Raw genomic sequence first — 23680 nt, forward strand, 5'->3', positions numbered from 1 at the left:
CAGATAAATCAACTAAAACAAACATTTTCAAATGTAAAAAAGATGAAAGATTCAGGCTAAATAAGGAATAATCTTTGTGCACCTGTAACGTAAATCCATTAGTTGATTCATTGATCATTAGTTGAGTCAATCATTATCAGCAATCTTTCCTGCAGCTGAGAAATGATCGTTCAAGCTAAAACACTCAACATTTGCTCCTTTGGTCAAACAAAATGAGACGTTTGTGGACGTCACCGTGGATTTTGGACATTTTTTTTGGTCATCCCTCCATCCATCCATCCTGGATGAACGGGAGCCGACATTCTCGTACAACACGTGACCACTTCCTGTTGTCATCTCGCCACTTCCTCCTCCACCCTCTGAACACCACCCTTTCTGAGGAAACATCAGTGTAAAAACAGCTGGACTCAGTATTTCAGTTCACATCACGTTTTATTTTATGTAAATGTTTTTTAGTTTTGTTTGTTTTTATGATTTTATTTAATTAAATTACATTTTATTTAAGATTCTGTCACATTTTATATTTTGTAATTTAATGTCACTTTATATTTTATATCATGTAATCAGTTGTCATTTTATTCTGTCTTTTTATATTATATGTTTGTATATGATTAATTGTATTTAATTTACTATAATCAATTCATATCATTTAATTTAATCTTTTATCTCATGTTTGTTTATTTCATTTATCTCTCATGGAGCTATATTTCTATTGTTTATTTTGTCTTTTATTTTATGTATATTAATTGTTTTATGTTTTTATTTTTCTTATTAATATTTTTCTATATCATATATTTAAATTCATTTTACTATATTTTTCTGTAATTTCACATTTTATCCTGGATCATTTTATTTTATTGTTTGATCAAATTTTATTATATAAACATGATTTTATTTATTTAACCATCATAACAATAATTAGTCTGAAATCACACGTTAACATCACATACACACATTTATTATTATTATTATTATTATTACCATTATTCTCATTATTGTTATTAGTATTCTCATTATTATCATTGTTGTTATCCATCATGTGTTTTACCTTTTTATCTGAGTTTTTTCCTGTCGTTTCTCTCCTGGGTAAAGGAGGTTTTTATTCTTCTGATTCACAGGAAGTGAAGCAGTGATGGTTCCCTGCTTCACCTGCTGCTCCTCCTTTCTCCTCACTGTTTTTTGTATTCTGATTATTTTATTTCTAACTTCAGGAGAGTCAGGATCAGGGTGTGAGGAGCTCGGCGGAGCTGTCGGTGCTCGAGGCGCCGCGGTCAGGGGCTGAACCAGCGAAAGGCTTTTAGAAGAGAACAACTCATTAACAGACAACCTCCTCGCTTCTTCCCTCTGGCGACTGCGAGTGCCGTTTGGAGAGGCTGCTTTTCTCTTTCAGCCGCGCACAGAAAGCCCAGAAAGTCAAGGCTGGTCGCTCTGGGTCCTGATTGCATTTTTTCCCCTTTTTTGGCAGAGTGCCTATTCAGACAAAGGCAAGGAGGGAATGAAAGCTTTATAGACAGTAATGAAGCCCTCAACCGACTGTTTTTTCCCCCTCTCTCCTCCTGCCGGCCGGAGGAGCTGTGGAGGAGGAAGAGGAGCGTGAGCAGCTCTCTGTGTGATTGGTTGACTCTGAGGTCGCCGTGGAGAGTTTGGCTGCTTCGTCAGTCGGTTTGGTGAAAACAAGTCAGTCAAACTCAGACAGAAAGAAACTGGGAGAAAAGCTGTTTTTCATTTGATCTGAAAACACAAACGTCTCGATGTCTGCGGCGAGAAAGTCGCTGAGATGTGCAGCATGTCCACGACACAAGCTGAGGCCACGTCCACATTAATACGTTTTAGTTTTAAAACTCATCGCTGTTGCTATGGTTACGCCTGGCGTCCGCATTCCTCCAGAGTTTTCGAGCTCCTAAAACACGAGATTTTAGGAAACGCTGTTTCAGTTTGAAAACTCCGGGGCTGTGTTTTAGTCTGGACGGACAGAAACGATGACACGTTCACTTCCTGATTGGTTGAGCGGCAGGTCACATCAGTCACGATGCGACCTGCCTGATCACCTGACCCATTTCAGCCTCGGCTCTCAGAGGTGAATGGAACATGGAGTTTCTGGCCTCTGTGTCTTTGTTAGTTTTGTGGTATTTTCTGCAACTAAGCAACAACTGCAGAGTTGACAATCTCCTTCCTGTTTACAGCGTCATGCACATGCTCAGTGTAGGTGAACGGTCATGTGACCTGTGTTTTCAGGTGTGTTAGTGTGGACAGAGATTATCTCTGAAACACTGGTCTGGATGGAGACATGTGGACGTTGTCCCAGATTGATTCCCACTGGTGTAGAGCGTGAAATTCAACAGTTAGTGGAAATGACTTTCAGCCTTTCAGCAACACACTCCCTCCTTTTCTTTATGAGGAACATCAGCAGGAAGAGTTGGTTTTACAGTCTCTGGAATGAGAACAGTATTTCTCAGTGTTCAACCTGAACATTAACTGCATCTGTATTTGCTTAATGAGTCCAAATGAACAGAAGGAAAACTGCAGTGTTCTCTCTGCTGCTTCACTGACTTTAGAAAAGTGTCAGACACGATCAAGAAGAACGAGTTGGAACAAATGATGATAAATATCAGCTTTTATATACGGTCACAGTGAGTGTCAGGCTGCAGCAAAATATACAAAGCGGTCATCTGACGCTGTACTGAAGGAACTCATGTTTATTAGTGACTGGGTCGTTCTTTTTATTGAGAGTAAATGCCATAACAGGACATCTCATCACCAAACAGTCCACCCTCAGCCTGTCTGTCTGTGGTCACGTGGTACAGATGGCGGTCAGCTGACTGGGTCCTGAGTGTGGTCTCTGTGTGTCCTCAGGCCTGACGGGATGGGGACGGTGACGGTGGAGGAGAAGGAGCAGTTTGAGGCCGTCAGGATTCGACTCATGGCTCTGCTAGAGAACCAGATCACACACTTCAGGTATCGACACCTCTGTCTTCATTAGCTTTTGATTATGTTCAATTATAACTCAACTCCACTGAACTTTATTGACAAAGCATATTTCATACAAACATGCATGAGGTGCTTCACGTTACAGAAAACGACACAAAACAGATTATACAAGATTCAAATTTACAACAATAAAACGATGAATAACAGTCAGTGATAACGTACAAATAAAACAGAATAAACACCAGGGATAAAAAGTGAAAACTTAACATTCACACTTTAAACTAACATTAAAATCCAGAATAAAACAGAGCTGACTGTATATTGCTGACAGCAACATAGAAAACAATAAGTGGCCTCACTGGTGTTGTTAGAACATGAGGAACCTTTAAAAGAAAAGCAGTGAGCTCAGTGATCGGACTGGAAAAATAAAAAGAGGGAAAACATCTGATGAAGGGAGGAGCGTCGTTTAAATCTTTAGAGGACCTTTGAGTTAATCCAGTGAAAAGAGAATTACAGTCTAAACAGCTGCTAATAACAGCGGGAGGGAGCGTTTTACATTCTTAAATGAAGAAGATAAGAATTCTCTAAACGCTGAAATAAAAGTGTGGAAGTTTTCATCACAAATGACAGAGGAGAGACTGAATCCAGCAGAGTCCAGATTTACTGGATGAGAAAAACTAAATAATCTGGTCCGTAATGTTCCATGTAAACAACCTTGCTCTTTAAAGTTTTTCATATTTAGTTTCAGCCGTAAATCCTCAGCTGTGATTTAAAGAAAACCGCCGCTCTCCTCCTCCATAATGCACCGAGGCAGTCTGGGTATTTTTAGCCCCCGTCAGCGGGACATAATAGGTGGAGGGCGTGTGTGGACGGCGGCCGATGATGAGACCTCCCTGCATCTGCGTGCTGCTATTCAGCGCCGCCGCCGCCGTGTGAACACATTGTGAGCGCGGTGTGAAAGCAACAGCCCCGAGACCTTGAGCAACACTTGTCTGAATGGACCTGAGCCATTAACTGTCCCCGAGCCGGGCTCTCCAAACCCCTCTCCTCTCTGAGAGGGAGCCCTCCATCTGGCCCACAGAGAGGGGAGGGACCGGGGGAGGGGGGGTCGACCAGCGGGAGTCATTACTAACTCACCTCAACAAGAGGCTAATGCTGGTAAACAATGGCCAGGACAATGCAGGGATTATGGTAATGTCCCCTCAGACAAGAGCAGGATTTCCACAGTTTGGTTTGGATTAAAGATCAGCTCCGGCTCCACTCGTTCAGTCAGGGCTTTACATTTTAACTACGACTAAATGACATTTAAACATCAGGATTTAATGATCGAACACTGACCCCTGAGTTTACATTTATCTGTTTTGAGTCTGCACAAGTCAAATGTTATTATCCCACGAGGGAAATCTGGCTGCAGCCGAGTGTTTTAAAAAAACACATTAATCCATCGTAAACATAAGTAAAGACAGTTACCAGTCAGATCACAGAACAGTGATACAACGCAGGATCACGACATGTGAAAAGAACCAAAATACAGAGTGTAGAAAAACAAATTTAGCCGACTAATTGCAGAGAAAACAAAAGTCTTTGAGTCTTTTGAGTCCTGTGAGTTTGGACTCTGTATCTGCTGCCAGAAGGTAGAAGCTCAAACTCAGTACAGTCCAGTACGGCATGTTGATCATAAAGATCAGAGAGCTGAGCTTGGTTCACCTCAATACATTCACTGGCCGCTCTAACAAGCTGACTAGGCCTGTTCTTATTGGCCAGATTGAGGTTCCAAAACCACAGCACAAGACTAAAGGACAGAACAGATTCCATAAAAGTTCTATTAAAACATTTATTTTTCTCAAGAAATAAAGACATTGTTGAACCTTCTTAGAAATGACATCTACATCAGCCTGGAAGCAAAACCTCCTGTCAGAAACAGGATGTAGATACTTCCAGTTTCCTCAGTAACTGTAGGTGTGAGGATTGGTACCGACTTCTGAAAATCAGTTATCCTGTATGTCCCTGGTTTTGGTCACATTCAGTCCAAAGAAAGACCCCTTACACCATGACACAAAGTCATTAATGACCCTGATCATTAATGATGCATCAGTGTTGGGATCAGGACAGAGTGAATGAAATGATTTGACTGAAGGGACATTTTCAATATGCTGCTAAATAACTAACAAAAATATTTTAGGTTAGTTTTACCCAATAAATGACTAAAAATGATTTAACCGATCATCAAATTAGAATCGGTTCATTATTCTCTCTGTTGATTTGAAGTGTTTTCATATATGTCACATGTTAACGTTCTTATTTTTACATATGTTTTACTTTTCTGTCAAAAGCCTGCGATCATCAACATATTCTGCTCTTTAGTGGATTTTCAGTTTTATTTCAGTGGATAACGTGAGACAACACACAATGTTTATATGTGCACTGGTCAGTTTTGATTTTCCTTCTGTAACATGTTTACTTTCAGTTTAGTGGGAAGAAAACGTCCAAATAAAATACACGTTTAGATGTTTCTTTTACTGAACTTTGTCCGTTTGAATCTGCAGATTTCAGTTTCTCAAAATTAGTGTTTTTTTCTCTATAATCTGCTTGATAATGTTTTTAAATCCACTTTGTTCCTCAGTCATGTAACTATGGAGGAACAGAACATCTGCCTGCAGGTTTTTGTCCAATAAATGTCTGACCTGTGTGACCACGTGCCTTTGTTTATTAAGTACTGTTCACTTGTCAATTAGCAATGTGAAACCTCCCTGAACCTCCTCATCTGCGCTCAGATGGAGCCCGAGGTGAGAAAAGCTTCCTTCATCAGTGTAATTAGATAAAAGGAGGCAGCCATCTGTTGACGCTAACTGACGTCTTTCTGCTGCTTCTTCCATCTTCCTATTCTTTCTTTTCCACGCAGTTGTCCTTGAGATTGTTTCTAAATGTGACGCCTGCCCACGTTTTGCAGGTACTGCTTTCCCTTTGGACGACCAGATGGGGCCCTGAAGGCAACGCTCTCCCTGCAGGAACGGGTACAGGAACACACTCACACACTTTGCATTTCTAATAACCTCCTGTACGGTTTTCTCAGTGCCGGTAAATCTTGTACAGAACAGAGAAGTTCTGGACCTGTATTTTTCAGCCACTGAAAACAAAGGAGTAGAGAGAGTGGTGTTGCTGTTTGATGGCACTGTGAGCTGCTAATTAGAAATTATGATGATTATATGATTATATTTGCCAATAATTCATTTGCATTATGCTGTAAATAAACACAGGCATCAATTAAACAATATAACAACAACAATTTTAACATGTAGGTGAGTAATGTGGATGTTGTACAGGACCGCTGTCGTTGTTGAATCTTTTAATTTACCAGTCGATCTCTGTTCCAACCCTCACCTGTGGTCATGAGCTCTGGGCAGTGACTGAAAGAACAAGATCTTCCTCGTGCCTCCATTGGAGGTTTTCTGGGTACAACCAACTGGTAGGAGACCCAAGGGTAGACCCAGAACTCACTGGAGAGACTTTATATCTCTTCTGGCCTGGGAACACCTCAGGGTCTCCCTGGAGGAGCTGGAAAACGTAGCTGGGAAGAAGGACATCAGGACTACTTAAACTGCTACCACCTTTGATAGATCTGAGTCCCCAATCTGTTCAGAGAAACTAACGTCCCTGAACCTCAGTGAGATGTGGTCGTCGTTTGTGTTGTTTCAGGTGCTGATGAAGGACATCACCACACCAGTCCCTCCAGAGGACATGAAGAAACTAGTGCAGAAGTGTCTGGAAAACGCAGCTCGGATCAACTACGGCCAGCTGATCGAATACGCCCAGATCAAGGGTGAGAGTCTTACAGCTTTATATTTAATATAAATCAATCAGAGTTTCAGAAGATTTGTCTCCATTCACCAGTTTTTATGTGCATATTAAGATGCTGATTAACACTTTCATGACCTCAAAACTCCAGTACTGATCAGGAAATTCTCCACATGAAGGACCAAAAGCATAAAGAAGCCTTGTTGTGTCTCCACGCTGGTGACACTCCATCCTGTTCTCATTAACGTGATATCTCAGTAACACCTTGAAGGAATTTCTTCAGGTTAGGCAAAAACATTCACTTGGTCTCAAGGATGAACTGATTAGATGTTGGTGATCAAAGGTCAAGGTCACTGTGATGCCACAAAACAATCAAGAACTCACACACTAATTAACTGCATTGGACTGGTTGATGGAGGCAAACAACCATGAGGTGGTAACTGTAGTTTCCATGTGACCTGCTCTCCATCAGCATACTGTACAATCAGCAGTTTGTCCTGTTGTGTCTGTTCAGTGGACGTTCAGGCAGCTCCAGAAAAGAGACTGGAGGACATGATGAGACTTGGAGAGCTCTGCATCGAAGTCTTGCAGCAGAACGAAGAACATCACTCTGAGGTACTTGATTTTTATTCTGTCTGTTCAGTTTGTTTCAGAACAGCAGCTCTCATCCAGACTCACTGTGGTACTTTTATTGGTTAAGACCCAAACCAAGACTGAGCTTCATACATAGAAAATGTGTTGCTTATTATCTAAAAATGTTTTTAAAGGTGGCCAAACCTTAAGAATAACTCAAGAATGATGTTTTTTATTTTTACTCCAAGCTCAGAAACTGATGCTCTGACAACTTATTACACATGGCAAAGTGATTATTTTGGTTTTGATTAATTGAAAAAAGAAAAAAATAATGATGACCATCTGTTCATCTTTAGCTCCCAGTTCAAACTAGTTCATAAAAGTGTTTAGCTACACAGCTACACAAACACAAGAGCAAATTTTATTCAACACAGCACAAAAATATTAAACTGTTAAAGCCTCCACTGCAGCAGAAATAACTGGCCATCACAGTGACTCTCTGCACATTCATAGTAGTGTCATTTATTCAGCAAGCAGTATTTTGTTCAGCAGTTATCTATTTTGAAATATGCATAATGTATATTTTTAATAACTCCTGAGACAAGGTGAACTTTGAGACGCGTCTCAGTAGAGCCGAAAGCCGATGTTCGCAAAGGCCAAAATGTCAAAAAAACACCCAATCTCTCAGTGTTCCTGGATCTGCCCCTTTAACCTGATCCACACCAAACTGTAATGAGTTCGGCCTTAGTTCCTACTCCATCCCCCCACCAAGTTTGGTGCAGATCGGTTAAGTAGTTTTTGTATAATCAGCTGACAAACAAACGGACATGGTGACAATGTAACCTCCTGGGTGAGGGCCATGATGTTAAAGTTGAGAAAGGTTGTCAGGGGAACTTTGTGTGACATGGACTCGGTGTTGTGACTTGTTAAAGCTCCTCTCCTTGTTGGTGTTGGCTGTTAGTTTTCCTCTGAAACTCTCTTCTTCCTCTGAATCTCCTCCCCTGTACAAACTCTGTCGTCTGTTTTCTCTCCTCTGACAGCAGCAACAAGTCACCTGATCATTTCATTACCGTTCTTGATCACTTTTCGCAGCACTGTCCACGCCCTCCCTTCGCCTCTGTTGGCAGTGTTCGCGTTAAAGTGGCAGGTGACACGGCAAGTGGCGGCGCTGCATTAACGTCTGCGGCGGAGGCACGATGAAAACACCGCCCACGGCCCATATGCACGCAGCGTTTCCACACCGCAGTGTAAAACTGATCAATCATAGGTGTTGAGACGTGGCGGTTTGATCGGCCCTAAGTGGCAGCGTGGCGCTCAGGCATCTGTTTCTGAGCTATTAATACGACGGCGCGCTCTGCCGCTGCCATGGCGACCGGTGGATCTCTGCTCCGAGCTTCACATGAGATGTTAACTACAAATTAGAGGCTTTTTGTCAGAGCGCCGACACAAGCTGTCACTGCTTAAAATTAGAGACCAATCAGAGCTGTTCACCCGGTTCATGTCAGCGTCGGTAACGTGCTTGCTCCAGCTCCGGTTTCTGTTGTTGTTTATTTTTTGTCAGTATTTCATAATGAAAATGTCAAAGTGACGAGCTGAGCTCTGAGGCCGTTCATGTGAGCGCTGCTGTTTTCTGTTGCTTCAGTCTTTTCATTTAAACATCTCAGCCACACATGGACCTGAGTCTGAGGTGGTTTAATTACTGAGTACTCTCTGAGGGTTCAGAGAAGTTACTGGACTCAGTTTGGGTTCCAGACTGGTTCTGATGTGATCAGATCCAGCTGACAGGAGCTCTCAGATTAAAGGTGAGCACAGAGAAACTTTGCTTCTCTGCATCAGTCTGAACAGAGACCAGAGTGAAGGAACAATCAGCAACATGGAGGCTTTAAGGTTTTTATCACCAACAACTGACAAACAGGAAGTGGATCTTAGATATAAACACATGAAGCCAAGGCACAGTTCAGTATTTCAGCAACGAGACAATGAAATAAAATATAAAAGGCATCAAGACAAAATGTAGAAGCAACATAAGACCGTATTTCAAAAAGCTTTTACATAGAAATGACAGCATTAAATGGAAAATAAAAAGAGAAACACAACAGTAAAATGGAAAGATGTGTGGAGCGTAAAAACTGAACGTCTCCAGCTTTAGTTTTGACTCTGGGAACAGGAAGCAGACCGGTCCCAGACGACCTCAGGGGTCAGGAGGGTTCAGATCTGACAGGAGAACCACTGCAGACACTGTGATGTGATTATTTACCTGACTGTCCTTTCTTTATGTCTTTTTGTATTCTATCGTGGGAAGGGGAGAGAGGTAAGTTTGCCGTGTGAATGATTCACTCCTCCTCTGCTCATGTTTGTGTTTTTGTTGCATCACTGCTGGTTTTGTTTGAATCCTCAGACCCTGTTCTCCATGTGTCACCGCTGATATTTCTGTATCTCGTGTTAATGGATCTTTAAAAATTTTTGATGCAGGAGGTTAGTTATTTGATGTTAGTCACAAACAGTAGAGTTGATTTTTAAAATTGTGCATATAAAACATCTTCATCTTAAACACAGAACTGCAGAACAAAGAAGATTCTTATCCTCTAGATGATGATTTTAATAACAACTCTTCCTCTGGACATTACACTTAAGATTCCACAGTATTTGATTCTCTGTAGTCGTATGAAACTACAGATGAGCTCAGAAACTACAGACTGTAAATGATCTCTCTGCTCTTATTAAGTGCAGTTTGATTTCTAATTATTTTCCTGCTCGCTGTGACGGCAGGTCACTGCAGCAGCACATAACAAACACAACAAAGACAATAAACAGGAAATACTGGTCAAATAGGATTAATAAGGTGAGTGTACAGTCTGTGGGTGGAGGTCCTGTAGTTCGAGTGAGAGGAAATCTTTATGCAACCCTGTCTCCTACAGATTCTGTTTATATACCACTAAATTGTTTTTCCAATTACAATGTGATGACAAAGGGAATCACTGGATTATATCCAGAGGCAACGTTTCTTTGAGCAGTTGCTTGGTTGTGGTGGTTGGTGGACTAAGACTCCAGAGCCTAGGGTCCTGTTCCTGAGTGGCTTAGGCAACAAACTGCACTTTAATTAGGGTTCAGGAAAGTTTGGTTAAATGTAAAGAAATTCAAAGTGCACTACCAGACTCTATTGACAAAAACAGGAATTTTACTGAGCAGAACACAGGAGCTGCTGGAATACCACTGCCTCCATCTGTTAGTGTGTCTGTGTTACTGTGTGGTACTTTTACTTCAGTAAAGTATCTGATTACTTCTTCCACCACTGAGAGTCACACAGTAACACAGACACACTAACAGATGGAGGCAGTGGTATTCCAGCAGCTCCTGTGTTCTGCTCTGTTAAAATTCCTGTTTTTGTCTATGGAGTCTGGTAGTGATATATAGAGATGTTTCTGGTTAAACTAAAAGGATCTGACTCTTTAATAAAAAGCTCTGTCTCTGTAGGAATCCTATCATAATGTTGTCAGACACTGCTGTTGTAAATTAGCTGTATACAAATTTTGCTTTATGCTACACGATCCAGTGGTTCAGTGGTTCAACCAATCAATAGCCTCTGTCTGCTCAAAGCTAATCCATTATAGAAATTGATTAGTTAGGTGTGGACCTTGACTGGTCTGCACCTCTACTCCATCCAGCCCCTCTGACATGAACCAGATGACTGATTGTGAGCCACGCCTTCATCACCTCGTGGCTGAATAAACTCCTCATTATCTACCTGGTCACATTCGTTCACCTGCATTCAGCCTGTTTGGCTTTGAGAATCTCTGATTGACGTCTCTGCTCCGGCAGTCCCCTTCACCTCCACAACTCAGCCTCTATCCACAGTATGGAAAATATTCAGCGATGACACGCTCTCTTGATTTGCAACAAGTCGTTTGTTGAAGGGCGGATGTGGAGGAATGGACGTCCTTGGTGGGACAATACGTACATTAGCCTTTTAAAGCACTCACACTCTTCTTCTCTTTTAAAAAGGAGCATTTTTGTTGTTGCCAGGCTGGAGTTTCTGTTCCTGAATAAATCACTTCTTCCACTTTTCTTTCCATCACTGTATTTGTATTTTCTTCTTTCTTTATTTCCTTGTTTTGTTTTTTTTCTCTCAGTTTTCAACCTTTGTTTTTACCTTCTGTCATTCATCCTTTCTTCCCCTCCTTTGTCTCTTATCCCATATTTACCCCTTGTCTATTCTTGAATCATTTTTCTTTTTTCTTCTCTTATGTCTTTATTCTTTCCAGTCTTCTTCTTTAAATCCATTTTCCAATCGTTCCTCCTGTTTCTGTCTCTTTTCCTTGAACTCTCTGCTGCTGTTTTCGTCTCTTCTTCCTCTTCTTCTTCTTTGTCTTTCCTGATGGATTGACAGCAGCCTTTGTTTACGAGCAGCTCTCATTGATATGGTCGTCTTGAGGAGAAAGAGTTGTCAGTGACGAAGAACCATCGGCCTGGTTTAACTGCTGCTCAGTGACGGTAACCAGGAAACCGAAAAGGCGCGTTTGAAAGGCCCGATCAGTCGTCCCACAAGGCCACGAGTACGATCCGCTACTTGTGTCATTTCTCCTTTCTCGGTCTCACTTTTCTGCCTCTTCGTCCTCCATCACAACACAAACGCCGACCTTGGTGCATCGGCGTGCGATTCAAGGCGGGTTGCACTTTTCTCTCAGAGGTCCTTTAGCCATCAATAGCAGCGGTCAACTGAGCGGGCTCACCTCTGTCCACTGGAGAGCTGCACAACCTGGATGCTCTTTAGACTGAAGATATCTGCATTAGTGGCTCAGCAGGTACTTTCACAACAGAACCTCTGGGCTTTTTTCCTCCTCTTCTTTTTCAGTTTAAAAGCAGCAAACAGTCACAGTGACTAAAGATCTGCCTCCATTTATTTAGATTTCTGCAGCTTTAACAGGTCATTGTTCAGAATCAGATCAGGATGTTTTGGTCATCAAGACCTTTAGAAAACATTAGAAACACGGCGAGTGAGTAACATACAATGGCTATAAAAGTATTCACCCCTCACCTGGCCACTATGAACAGCTGCTGCAGTGTAATCCAATGGGCAACATCCGTCCACTAAAGTTCTTTTTGTCACTGACAGGTTCAGATCGTTATTCTAAGTGTCTGACACATGATAGGATTCCTACAGAGACAGAGCTTTTTTATTAAAGAGTCATTTTTGCCGAAACAACCGTTGGTGTTGTTTTTCTTTGGAGAACAATCTCCAAAGAAAACAACGTAAACAGATGTTACCTGTTCATTTCTTTGCCTTTTTTGTCTGATATTGTTCTGTTGCATCTCTCTCCCCGTCTCAGGCTTTCTCGTGGTGGCCGGAGCTGATGGCTGAACATGCCGAGACATTTCTGTCTCTGTACAGAGCCGACATGGACGCCGCTCTGCAGGTCCAGCCTGTCGATTCCTGGGACAGCTTCCCACTATTCCAGCTCCTCAACAACTTTCTGCGAACTGACTGTAAGTCTGACCTTTTCTGTCTGGATGGCATTTTTAAAACTTAATCTAATTCTCGTCAGAGAATGTCCAGTCTGACTATAGGTCAGTTAGCTTTGTGCTCGCCACCTTTGTCATAGAGATTTGGGAAACATGACTCCAGCAAAACAACATACTATTTAATGAGATAAACAGTGCAAGTTAATAGAGAAATTAGCTCCCTCACTTAGCTATTAGAGATAATTGAGGAGTATTTTCAGGACAAACAGCTCTGAGGAGCTCACCACACAACTACAAACCTTCAAGGTTTTTTTTTCTCTTTGCATTTGCACGGCCAACAGGAACAATAAAAGCCAGTTCAAACAGCAATGTCAAAATCGTGTTGTATCTCCATCGTCGCATATACGCTCAATAAAGCCTTTGACTTTACTGTCAGTCCATTTGCTCATGTTTTGTTCCATTTTTATCAGTTATGAGCCTTTTTTTTTTTTTTTTTTTTTTTTTTTTAAACACAGTTAACATTTTCAACCAAATGTTCCTCTTTTGCTGAGAGAGTACAGACTCTGAAGTAGGAGCTACAAAACGCTGTTCAAAAAACTTTGATTGTTTCCACTCTTTAATAAAAAGCTCTGTCTCTGTAGGAATCCTATCCATAATGTCAGTGGCAAAAACAAGAACTTTAGTGGACGTCCATTGAAGTGGACAAATGTCTGTTGGATTACATTTCAGAAGCTGTAGAACAGCATAGAGGCTGTATATTTGTCAGTTAAATGATTTTATTTGTGTTTCATGGTACATGTTAATAAAAGATACAGTAACAATAAAGTTTAATTGAATTATTAAAGCTGTGGCAGATCGTGATCTTCGCAGTCTTTAGCCTCATTTCATCCCGAACATGTAACCTTTGACCTTTTCTCTGTCGTGTTTGTACGATCGCTCTTCTACATGTAACTGTCAGGATGAACTCCTGTTTTCTGCCTTTACTTGTTTCAATCGACCCTCTCCACTCTACTCATCCTCATGCCTCTAAAACTGCAGTTATTTTTTTGGGGGGGGAGTAAATACCCCATACGGCACGGCACATGGTCTCGTCGCCAAGAGCGCTAATTAACACTGGTGACGCCAGAGAAAACAAGGCTCGTTAAGAGAGGAGGTTAACGGCACCTCGTGCGCTCTGGCAGAGAGGTAATTAACACGAGCGGCGGAGGAAACTGTCGAGGCCGGACCAGGGACACGATCATCACTGCCCACAGTTTATCTTCAGCTCGCTGTCAGCTGACCTGTCTCACCTGTCGGCAGGTGGCGGACGAGGACGTTAGCACAACGTCATCCATCTGTCTCACTTTTTTCTTCAGTCTGTGGACAGGAAACTAAACTACTGATTAGCAGACACAAATCATCTTTCACTAAAGTTGTACAAATCTTAATTTTCACCATGGTGGAGCTGCAGTTTCAGTTTGACTTACAGGCTTTTTCTTTTCACATCTGACATGTTGACAGTTGTATTTCCTGGTTCTAAAGAAACCTTATTTCCTTTCATCCACTCAACAACAATCAAAATGATTTCAGGAATAAGGAAACATTTTTTGGACACCCACTTATTTTTATAAAGTGCTTTTCTACGTTTCAAGGTCCCAGCAGTGTGAAAAAACCCAACATAAACCCGAAAAACAACAGAGGAAACTTTAAAGTGTGACAAACATCAACATTGCACGGCTATATTTCAGATAGTTGTAGTATTTTCTTCCCTGATAAACTGCACCTCACTGTTAAGATTTCATTTGACTGCCGGAGAAAAAAAAAACCTCGGCTCATTGTTTCCTCTCTCTGAGCCCTCTGTCGGCTCTGAGGCTTTGTCTCGGAGCCAGCAGAGATTTGGCGAGATGCAAGGCGTTATTTAACATGGCTGATGCCAAAGTACCTCGAATACAGTAACAGACAGGCAGGCAGATAGACAGACAGCCCAAGGGCACTGTTGGGAACAAAAAACTCTGCGTTTCATTCTGTGAAGAACCCACAAATCTTCTTTTTTTTCCTTTTTTTGTGGCTCATATCTTTTATATTTTTTCTAATTACCGTCCTCTGTTAATGCCGTAATTATTCCAAATGTCACAACATTCGCCGACTTGAATTGGAGTGTAATGAGGCCATAGACGGAGCCGAAACACAGAACGAGCTAAATCATAGTTTTGACTGTTTGCACAAATGAGGTCTTCCCTCTTTGATAATTACGTCTAAAGTGAGAGGAAAAAGATTTAAACCCAGTCTGGTGACAAAAGATGATCTACAAGTTGACTCCTCTGAACCTCACACTGATAAAATACCAACAATCCTTGACTTTTATATTCATTTTTTGGACATTTAAGCTGCAACAAAACCTCTGAGGTGACGGCGATCAGTTGATCTCAGGTGATGCCGACTATATTTCACAGACTCTTTGAGGATTTTCTTCAACAAGTGTATTATCTCTCAGTCGTTCTGTAGATTATTTAAATGCTCACTTGATTGTCAGCGTGTGAAGGCGAGCGGTTTGCAAGGGAGGTGGGTTTTACTCTCCGGAGGGTAAAAAAGGCTAGTGTTAATCATGGCGGAGCAGAGCGAGAGGAATTAAAACTAATGAAGTCCTGAGAGACCAGCCTGCTCGCTTCTCAACCAACACTCTGAGCTCGTCTCTCCTCACCGAGGAGTGTTACTGTCGCTGAGGATTCATCTGTGACTGTCTCAAACCTACAAGGAGGGGTGTGGGTAGGGGGGAAGGGGAGGTGTACACAATCTCATGAACACCTGTGCAGTCACATTAGATCTCAGAAGAACAGCTCTTCCACAGCACAAACCTTTACAAGACTTATGGTGTTCAGGTGTGGTTGAATGTCAGACTGTTTTTTTATGTTGCCATAAAGCTGCAAGAACACCACTAAAAAATATCACTGTATGTTGTAGCATTAAAGGTGCTATATGTAAGTTTTTGCTAACTCCACATAGCAAATGTTAGCATTAGCTTCAGCCAATATTGTGTTTATAAGACAGGAGATTAGTAGGTCACGTTGGACTAACGACAGACTGGATGCCACAGTGACTCACTGTAGCAAAGTGGTATCATCAGTTGGGAGGATGAGCCAGGGCTAGCTGGTTAGCATGCTAACTTCAGTAGAATAAAAGAGAGGATAGCTCTAAAAGCAAAACAAGAGTTAGCAATGGTGTTTATTTCCACCTCTGGAGACAGCTCTTGGTCAGTAAAGGAATGAAGTTTGATGCTGAATTTGCAGTGTTTCTTCTAGACTTATAAGCAAACAGCTGCTAATGCTAATGTTAGCTATGTAGCAATAGTAAAAACCTGCATTTACCACCTTTAAAGGAATGGTTCTACATTTTGGGGAATTGACTTGTTTGTTTTTTTCATGGAAATGTTTTCTGAAAAGTGATTAAATGTTCTCACCTGATCATCTTTTGGCCCCGCCCCCCACAGCTCACCTGTGTAACGGGACGTTCCACAAACACCTGCAGGACCTGTTCGTCCCCCTGGTGGTGCGCTACATCGACCTGATGGAGTCGTCCATCGCCCAGTCCATCCACCGCGGTTTTGAGCAGGAGACCTGGCAGTCCGTCAAGTAAGGCCCAGTTCATGTTACACAAAATTCAGTCCAATGTGACATAGCGACAAATTTCATGGGTTGGGTCTGAATATGAATGTCAGGAACGATGTGGGGGGAAAAGCTTAAGTGCAACGCCTCACCTGTAGAACACACCAGACATGTCACCAAAGATCCTGCTTTCGGATCAGACAATAACAAATGCCTGCACGGTTCACGCCTCGTTTTAAACACACTAAAAGATCACATACATACTCATTCAAATAAAATACCATATACACACAGTCTGGAATAGAATAGAATAGAATAGGCTTTATTGTCATTGTACAGTTAAGTACAACGAAATTGTGGGTGCTCCACGAGACAAACAGTGCACTATAGAAGAGATTTAAATACAATAAGAAATATGAAAATGTACACAATATACAATAAATACACAATATAATACAAGAGATACAAAAAAAAACAAGAATTACAAAAAATTTACAATGTCTACTTTAAATAGAATTTATATATACACAACACACGATTGTGCAAAGAGTCTAGGACACAAAGCTGCATTAGCAAACAGGTGGTACAAATTAGATTTTATCTTTGTGGGTATTTAAGCAACAACCTTTCATAAAATGTTGAATTGCATCTCTTCAAGTATAATGCTGGTATTTTTGAACTTGGGTCTTATTTACTATGTTTTTGGGTGTAAATGATTGATGGGGACAAAAATCTTTAGAATCAGTGCAGTATTGATCAAAAACAGTGAACAATTGTCCATTTTAATGAATGTCCACTAAAGGTCTTGTTTTTGTCACTGACAGACTGATTGCTATTGTAAGTGTCTGACAACATTATGGATAGGATTCCTACAGAGACAGAGCAGATCCTTTTATTATATGGAGTCTGGTAGTGATATATAGAGATGTTTCTGGTTAAATAAAAGGATCTTATGTGTTGATAAAAAGCTCTGTCTCTGTAGGAATCCCTGTTAGTCATTTACACTGAAAAACATAAGAAAAGTGAGTTTTCTTTTATTAAATATCCTTGTGTACCAAAAGACTTGGTCAGTGTTATCGGTTGCTTTACTGCAGAAACCGTCTCTTATTGTCATGTTTACCCTTTGTTCACTATCAGCAGTGATGGTGTGTTGGGGTGTGATACTGGCTGCTGCAAGAATGTAACAGAAAACAATAAAACAGGAGGGAGATGAACAAATGTAACCCTGCACAGGATGGGACGGGAACAAAAGGAGGCAGAAGTCAATGTAAAACACACACCGCAAGGACAGACTGCAGTCAGGAACAATGCAGTGAAGTGCACTCTTTAACAAAAAGCAACTGAACTGAAAGAAAAGAGAACAAATAGAAGTGAGCAGTGACTTTTCTGTCTTTTATTGGTGTCTGCTATTCATGAGTTACTGCAGGCAGAACAAGTGGCTATGATTATATGTTACTCTTCTTCTTTGTGTGTGTGCTGTGTTGTGGTGAAGAACACCCAGTGTTACTGTCACAATTTCTTCTCTTTCTCTTTGTCCTTTATTCTTTTAACATTTTCCTTTTCTGCCGCCGCCGTCGGTCAACCTCGCCGCTGACAGGTCGCTAACCAACAATCTAGCGAGCGTTCCTCTTCCCAAAGTTCCCAGTCTTCCCCTAACGCTGCCGCAGATGCCCAGTTTCTCAGCTCCTGCCTGGATGGGACCGCTGTGTGAGAACACGTATGTACAGGGGGGAGGGAGGTGGATGGACGTTGTGGAGGCTCCGTCTGGACTAGAGGTCTTCATTTTACCTAGATAAAGACCCAGACCTGAACCAGAACAGACTCAAAGACTGTAGGACCTGTTGGTTTGAAACTCTTTGCCATGTGATCGGTTCTTAAACGTCTCTCTATGTGAACAGTACCAACATACAAACAGTTTGTGCCACAGGACTAAAGGTCTACAGCCGTGGCAGCAAGGCCTGTTAGTTCATCACACACCAGAAAACTAAACTTTGTATGGGTTTGTTAAATCTGATGTCACGACTGATGACAGTACTGTTTCTGGGTCCAACTTCTCTGAGGCTCTCTTGTTTCATTTCTACTCTCCTTGTGACAAGAAAGAGAAGAGGAAATTGTTGTAGTTGATAAGTTTCAACTTTTAAAAAGATTGATGCCAGTGAATGCTATCATCAGCCAGCTAACCTAGCTAACCTTAGCACCGGTTAGCACAGGGTAAAAGCAGGTACCCCTGATAATAAGCTATGGCTTTTACAGGGTGTTTTCAGTTGTCAGTCCTTTTCTGTGCTGCCCAGCTAAGACGAATAAAGCTGGTCTTAGCTGGCTATCTTCACCCAGCTAAGGTGAAAGGTGTAACGTGACATGCACATGTGCAGATTTTAGCCTGATGTTACCTGCTGAAACATCTCTGCTCACCTGAATGTTGCAGGTATGATTATTATCTGTTCACGTCCTGCAGTGTTTTACAAAGACCAAAGGTTTCTAGTCAGGCCTGAGATTGGTTCAAGTCTGGTCTTTTGGTCTTCGGGGGTCAGGTGAAGACCTGTAGCCTGGACTGTCCTCTGTCTGTCCTGAATGCTCAACAGTGGCGTCGCAGTTCTGTCTCTGTTCGTCTGCATGTTTGTCAAAGAGCCACTAGAGTTATGAATTATATCAAGAAACTTGATTCTTTTTGCTTCTTCACTCCCCTGCATGAAGCTCTGCTCGAGTTGTATAGTTTTATTGTAAAAGTAAAGTAAAGTAAAAGTGGCTCTTTTGTCGGCGGGGCGCCGCCTGCATGCGATTGTTTCCTCTGAGGTTTGTCACTGAGGATTTTACGATGTGCTGTGTGTCACGAGTCCTTGTGCTGTGCTGTGTCCGTGTCACTATGTCAAGGATATCAGTGTGATAATAACACGTCACCTCCATTTTTGTGTTGCAGCCTGCAAGGAATAAATCTACCTGACATCTTGTAAGTTCAAACGTTGTCAAAGCTTTATCAAATAAAAACCCGCCCACTCCTCTTCACCTCAGAATGTCCTGCTGTATCAAAACACCACAAAATGTAAAAGACAAACTAAAGAAAATCAACAAGTGAGGCTGTCCTTGAGGATCTGCTGTTTCAAAACATTTTCAGGAGCTCCATATTCTGATTTTAAAGGTTGTAATTTCTCTCCAGGAACAAAAGCGAGTAAATGTTGATGTGGAGTGTTTGTATATGAGGCACTCAGTGTTTGTCTGGTTAACAGACCTTTTGTGGTTTTAAATTAATTCACACTTAAGCATGTTAAGAATTGATAAAAGTGTGATTCTAACCGTCTAATATTTCCAACAAACAGATTCATCTTCATAACAGCCTTTGTATCAGTTTATATTAGACTCACAGGGAGCAGAGAAAATCTGACAAACAGTATTTTGAAGGAGCTTTTTCACCGTTTCAAACACTGGCTCACACACAAAACACGAGGACCGTCTCACCACCTACCTCCCCCTGTTTATCACATCACCTCGTTCTCACAATGAGCACAGAGCTGAGGAACACAAATCTGACAGTCTGTAGAAATGAGTCTTATACAGAAGATCTTGTTCATCTGATCTTGAGACTTGAAGACCTGAGGAGCTCAGTCTGGATCCAGCTCACAGGAAGTCAGCAAATCAGAGAGGTTTGGTGTGAATTATAAGTGCAGGTTGTGACCATTGTAAAGCTCTTCAAATGGGGGAATCACACCATCTGTCCCTGATTCTGGTCAACAACATTTTGAATTAACTAAGTACTGCAGTTGTCCTGAGATTTTAAGATAGCACTAAAACAATCAGACAATTAATTGACTGACGTCGTTTTGAGGGACCTTCTGTAGCTCCTTTTTCAGAGTCGGCCCTCTCTCAGCACAAGAGGAACTTTCAGTCGACCACATGAGCCAGTCAGAAACCAAGAGAACACACAAAGCCGTGTAAACAGCAGCTCATAACTCATAAAAAATGGAATAAAACATGAACAAATGGACCGACAGTAAAGTCCAGGTTTTATTGAGTGAATATGCGAAGGTGGAAATACATTTTGACACTGCTACACTAACCGGCTTTTGTCCTTCCTGTTGGCCATGCAGATGCAAGCAGAAAAAAAGCTTGAAGGTTTGTAGTTGTGTGGTGAGCTCTTCAGAGCTGTTTGTTCTGAAAATACTCCTCAGGGAGTCATTTCCTCTGTTCACTTGCACTACTTTCCTCAATATACTTTTACTTCGGTGAAGGGTCTGAATTCTTCTTCCACTGAAAGACACTGAAGAGTTTTGTGCCTTTCAATCATTGACGCCAACAAACAGAAATACTACAGTTATCCTGCAGGAAGTCTGCTGTCTGGTTCCAGTTTCTCCAAAATGAGGATGTGTTTTCTGTGATAGTAAAGTGAATCTCAGAGTTTGGTCAGAGCAGTATTTTCTGAAGGACTGAGCTGTGAAGTCAGACAGATCAGAGGTTTGATCTGAACTCACCTGCTCAGTCTGTCTGTTTCAGAGCGAGTGATTTTCCAGTAGAACTGTCAGCGTTGGTGGCCATGTTGGGGGGTGAGGTGGGGAGGGGTTTGGGTTGGGGAGGGGGTCTCCTGGGACTGATTGAGGGTGTGTTTCTTAAAAAGGCTTCTCATTCCGACTCCCCCAGCCTTTCCCACAGCACGGACCACACTGTTCCTCTACCTCTCTTCACTTGGCCCTCCTCGATCCAATGAAAAAAGAGAGAGGAGAGAAAAAAAGCTGGCACTTCATTAGCGAGCACAGACGGGCGAGTGGGATCGTCCCGTTCCCCAGGGAGCGGGGCGGAGCGCGCTCAGAGAAGAGCACCACTAATTAGACATGAGGGGGATTGCCACCGAGCGTTTAATTGCACTGCGGACTCAGCTCAAAGCGTTTATTCCTGTGCGCCACTTGTTAAGGTAACAGTCTTTTAAAGGCGAAGTGAGAAAAGTAAGGGAGTGAGTGGTGCTTGTTTCAACCTCCCCACCCACCCATCACCCCTCCTCCCCTCTCCTCCCCCCTCCTCCATCCTCCCGTGGCTGTCATTCTAGCCGGGCGCTGTACACTTGGATGTCGGTGGCAGCAAGCGTTGCCATGTGTTGCTGTGTAACCTGTGCGCAGGGGAGAAGGCGGGGAGACGTCCATCTGTCTCTGTTTCAGCCTGGTGCTGTGTTTACGGACTGAAATCACTCGGCTCTGCCTCACAAACTCACAAAACCTGTTGAAGACCCTCGTCTCATATCAGCCTCTGCTTTTCACTGACATTTGCTCTGACAGAAACACCAGCGAGGACAGGATCTGTACATTAAACACAAATCAGAAATATTCAGCCTGTCAAAGCAGCCCATCAGTTTTTAGATTTATTTCCTTCCTTCCCTCTCTGGAAATCAATTTGCTGCAGACAGAATGAAATACATTGAAATCATTTCCTTTCAGCAGCAGGATGAAGCCTCGTGTGTTGGAGTGTTCTTGAACGCACCAACACAGTGAGTTATCTGAAACTGTCTCTGATCACAGCTGCAAAACCATCCAAAGATCACATGATTTAATTTAAACATCAGAACGTTGTTATCTGTGACAGATTCATCTTTCCACTGGAAGTTTTAAGACTCAACCGAACTAAATGCAGCTCTGAAACCTTTACACGTGGTACTAAAATGTTATCTGTATCCAGATAATAAACAGTTCGATCTTACCTTTGTGATCACACCTGGTGTTTCTAATGTGTTCTCATCTCTGAGATCAGAGCTCTGTCCTCTGGTAGATCAGCTGTAGGAGTCAGACATGTTGCTGTTTCTGTAGGAACTGTCCAGTTTATCTTGGACAGCTCTGCCTCCACAAGGTAACAGCAAACATCTGGTTTGCTGAGACTCCAGGGATGAGAATCTAACATTCACAGTCAGTCACTGTAGACCAGACCAGATCGCACTTTGATACCAGGTGTAGACAGGGTTCAAGACAGGAGGTGAAGTTTACAGCAGGTACAGTTTGATGGAACAAATCATAGACGATCCCTGAGCCAGAACACAACAGGTCCATGTTCATTTGATTTCAGATTTTTTGATTTTAGTCATTAACTGTTTCCATCCTTCCTGCAGTAATGGCTCAGCCACCTCAGAGGACTTGTTCTGGAAGCTGGACGCTCTGCAGATGTTCGTACTGGACCTCCACTGGCCGGAGCCCGAGTTCGCCAAACATCTGGAGCAGAGACTCAAACTGATGGCCAGCGACATGATGGAGGCCTGCGTCAAGAGGTTAGACCGACCTCAGGGTTCACATCTGTCTCCATCCTCCTCACTCTTTCTCATTATTTTTCTACCTCACACCTAAATTCATGAATTCTCTTTTTAATACCATGAAAATAGGACAAAGTAAATAACACATCTGTCCTCCAGTAATTATCCTCTGAGCCATGACCCTGAAAACTCGAACACAAATCTGAGAAACCTCATTCTAACCTGAGTGTGTAAACTCAACAAACTCAGCTGAAAACTGACTTTTGATTCTGTGAACCTGATTATCTGTGAGTTCTTAAAATAAAACATAAATACCTTTATTCCTCTGCACTTAAAAAAAAAAAGCCACAGTTTGTTGTAAAATAACTTTCCCGCCTCTGTGTGTTTTGTACTTCAGAACAAAATCTGCATTTGATGCCAAAATGCAGAAAGCAAGTAAGTCGACGGACTTCCGGGTGCCGCTGTCGGTCTGCACCATGTTCAACGTGCTGATGGACGCCAAGAAGCAGTGCTCCAAACTCTGTGTGCTGGATACCGGTCAGGAGGTAAGCTAACAGTCACATGACGGATGGGTTTCATCCCATTATCCTCCAACTGGACTTGAGGTTGAAGGTATAAGACAAAGAGGGAAAAGCTGAATGCTTTGGAGATCAGATCTTAAATAAAAGACTCCATCTCAAATGTTCATTTCACCTCTTATTCAGTCCTGAAATCTTAAAACAATGTGATAGGTAGTCATCCACAATAGCCTATGATGCGATAGCGAGACCAAAATAAAACCTTTAGCTAGCTAATTGGTTGGTAGGCTCGTACAGACCAGCGCTGTACGATGGTCTGGCTGCACAACGATCTTTCTCCTGTTGGGGAAAAAGCAGTCTGACTCGTTTGTATTTTATTAAATCAAAAACAATCGTATTTGGCGACAATAATGACGGTACTACCTGCTGTTGACCTTTTGGTGCACAGGGTTTCTGCAGGTGCTTAAAAATCTTGAAAAGTTTAAAGTTCAACAATCTCAGTTTTAAGCCTTAAAGGTCTTGATTATGAAGTTAACATTACTTTCATCTAATGTGGGTACATGCCAATTCAAAGATATCTGTCTGGAGAACAGAGTGCTTAGTTCTTG

General features: G+C 42.0%; 1 protein-coding gene across 3 annotated transcripts in view; it reads left to right on the forward strand.

Moving 5' to 3' along the window:
* cadps2 (Ca++-dependent secretion activator 2) overlaps positions 1-23680 on the forward strand; it is a 157410-nt gene that overhangs the window by 105570 nt on the left and 28160 nt on the right. For 2 of the 3 annotated variants that reach the window (XM_018704949.2, XM_051073199.1), the window contains exons 14-23: positions 2854-2955; positions 5879-5942; positions 6625-6748; positions 7238-7338; positions 12624-12780; positions 16223-16364; positions 17935-18054; positions 19255-19284; positions 22417-22572; positions 22952-23099. In XM_018704949.2, coding sequence (XP_018560465.1) covers positions 2854-2955; positions 5879-5942; positions 6625-6748; positions 7238-7338; positions 12624-12780; positions 16223-16364; positions 17935-18054; positions 19255-19284; positions 22417-22572; positions 22952-23099 — 1144 coding nt within the window. The remainder of the gene's footprint in view (positions 1-2853; positions 2956-5878; positions 5943-6624; positions 6749-7237; positions 7339-12623; positions 12781-16222; positions 16365-17934; positions 18055-19254; positions 19285-22416; positions 22573-22951; positions 23100-23680) is intronic. The other variant, XM_051073200.1, reaches the window with a different exon arrangement.

This window comes from Lates calcarifer, linkage group LG10, assembly GCF_001640805.2.
Source record: "Lates calcarifer isolate ASB-BC8 linkage group LG10, TLL_Latcal_v3, whole genome shotgun sequence".
Lineage (NCBI taxonomy): Eukaryota > Metazoa > Chordata > Actinopteri > Centropomidae > Lates > Lates calcarifer.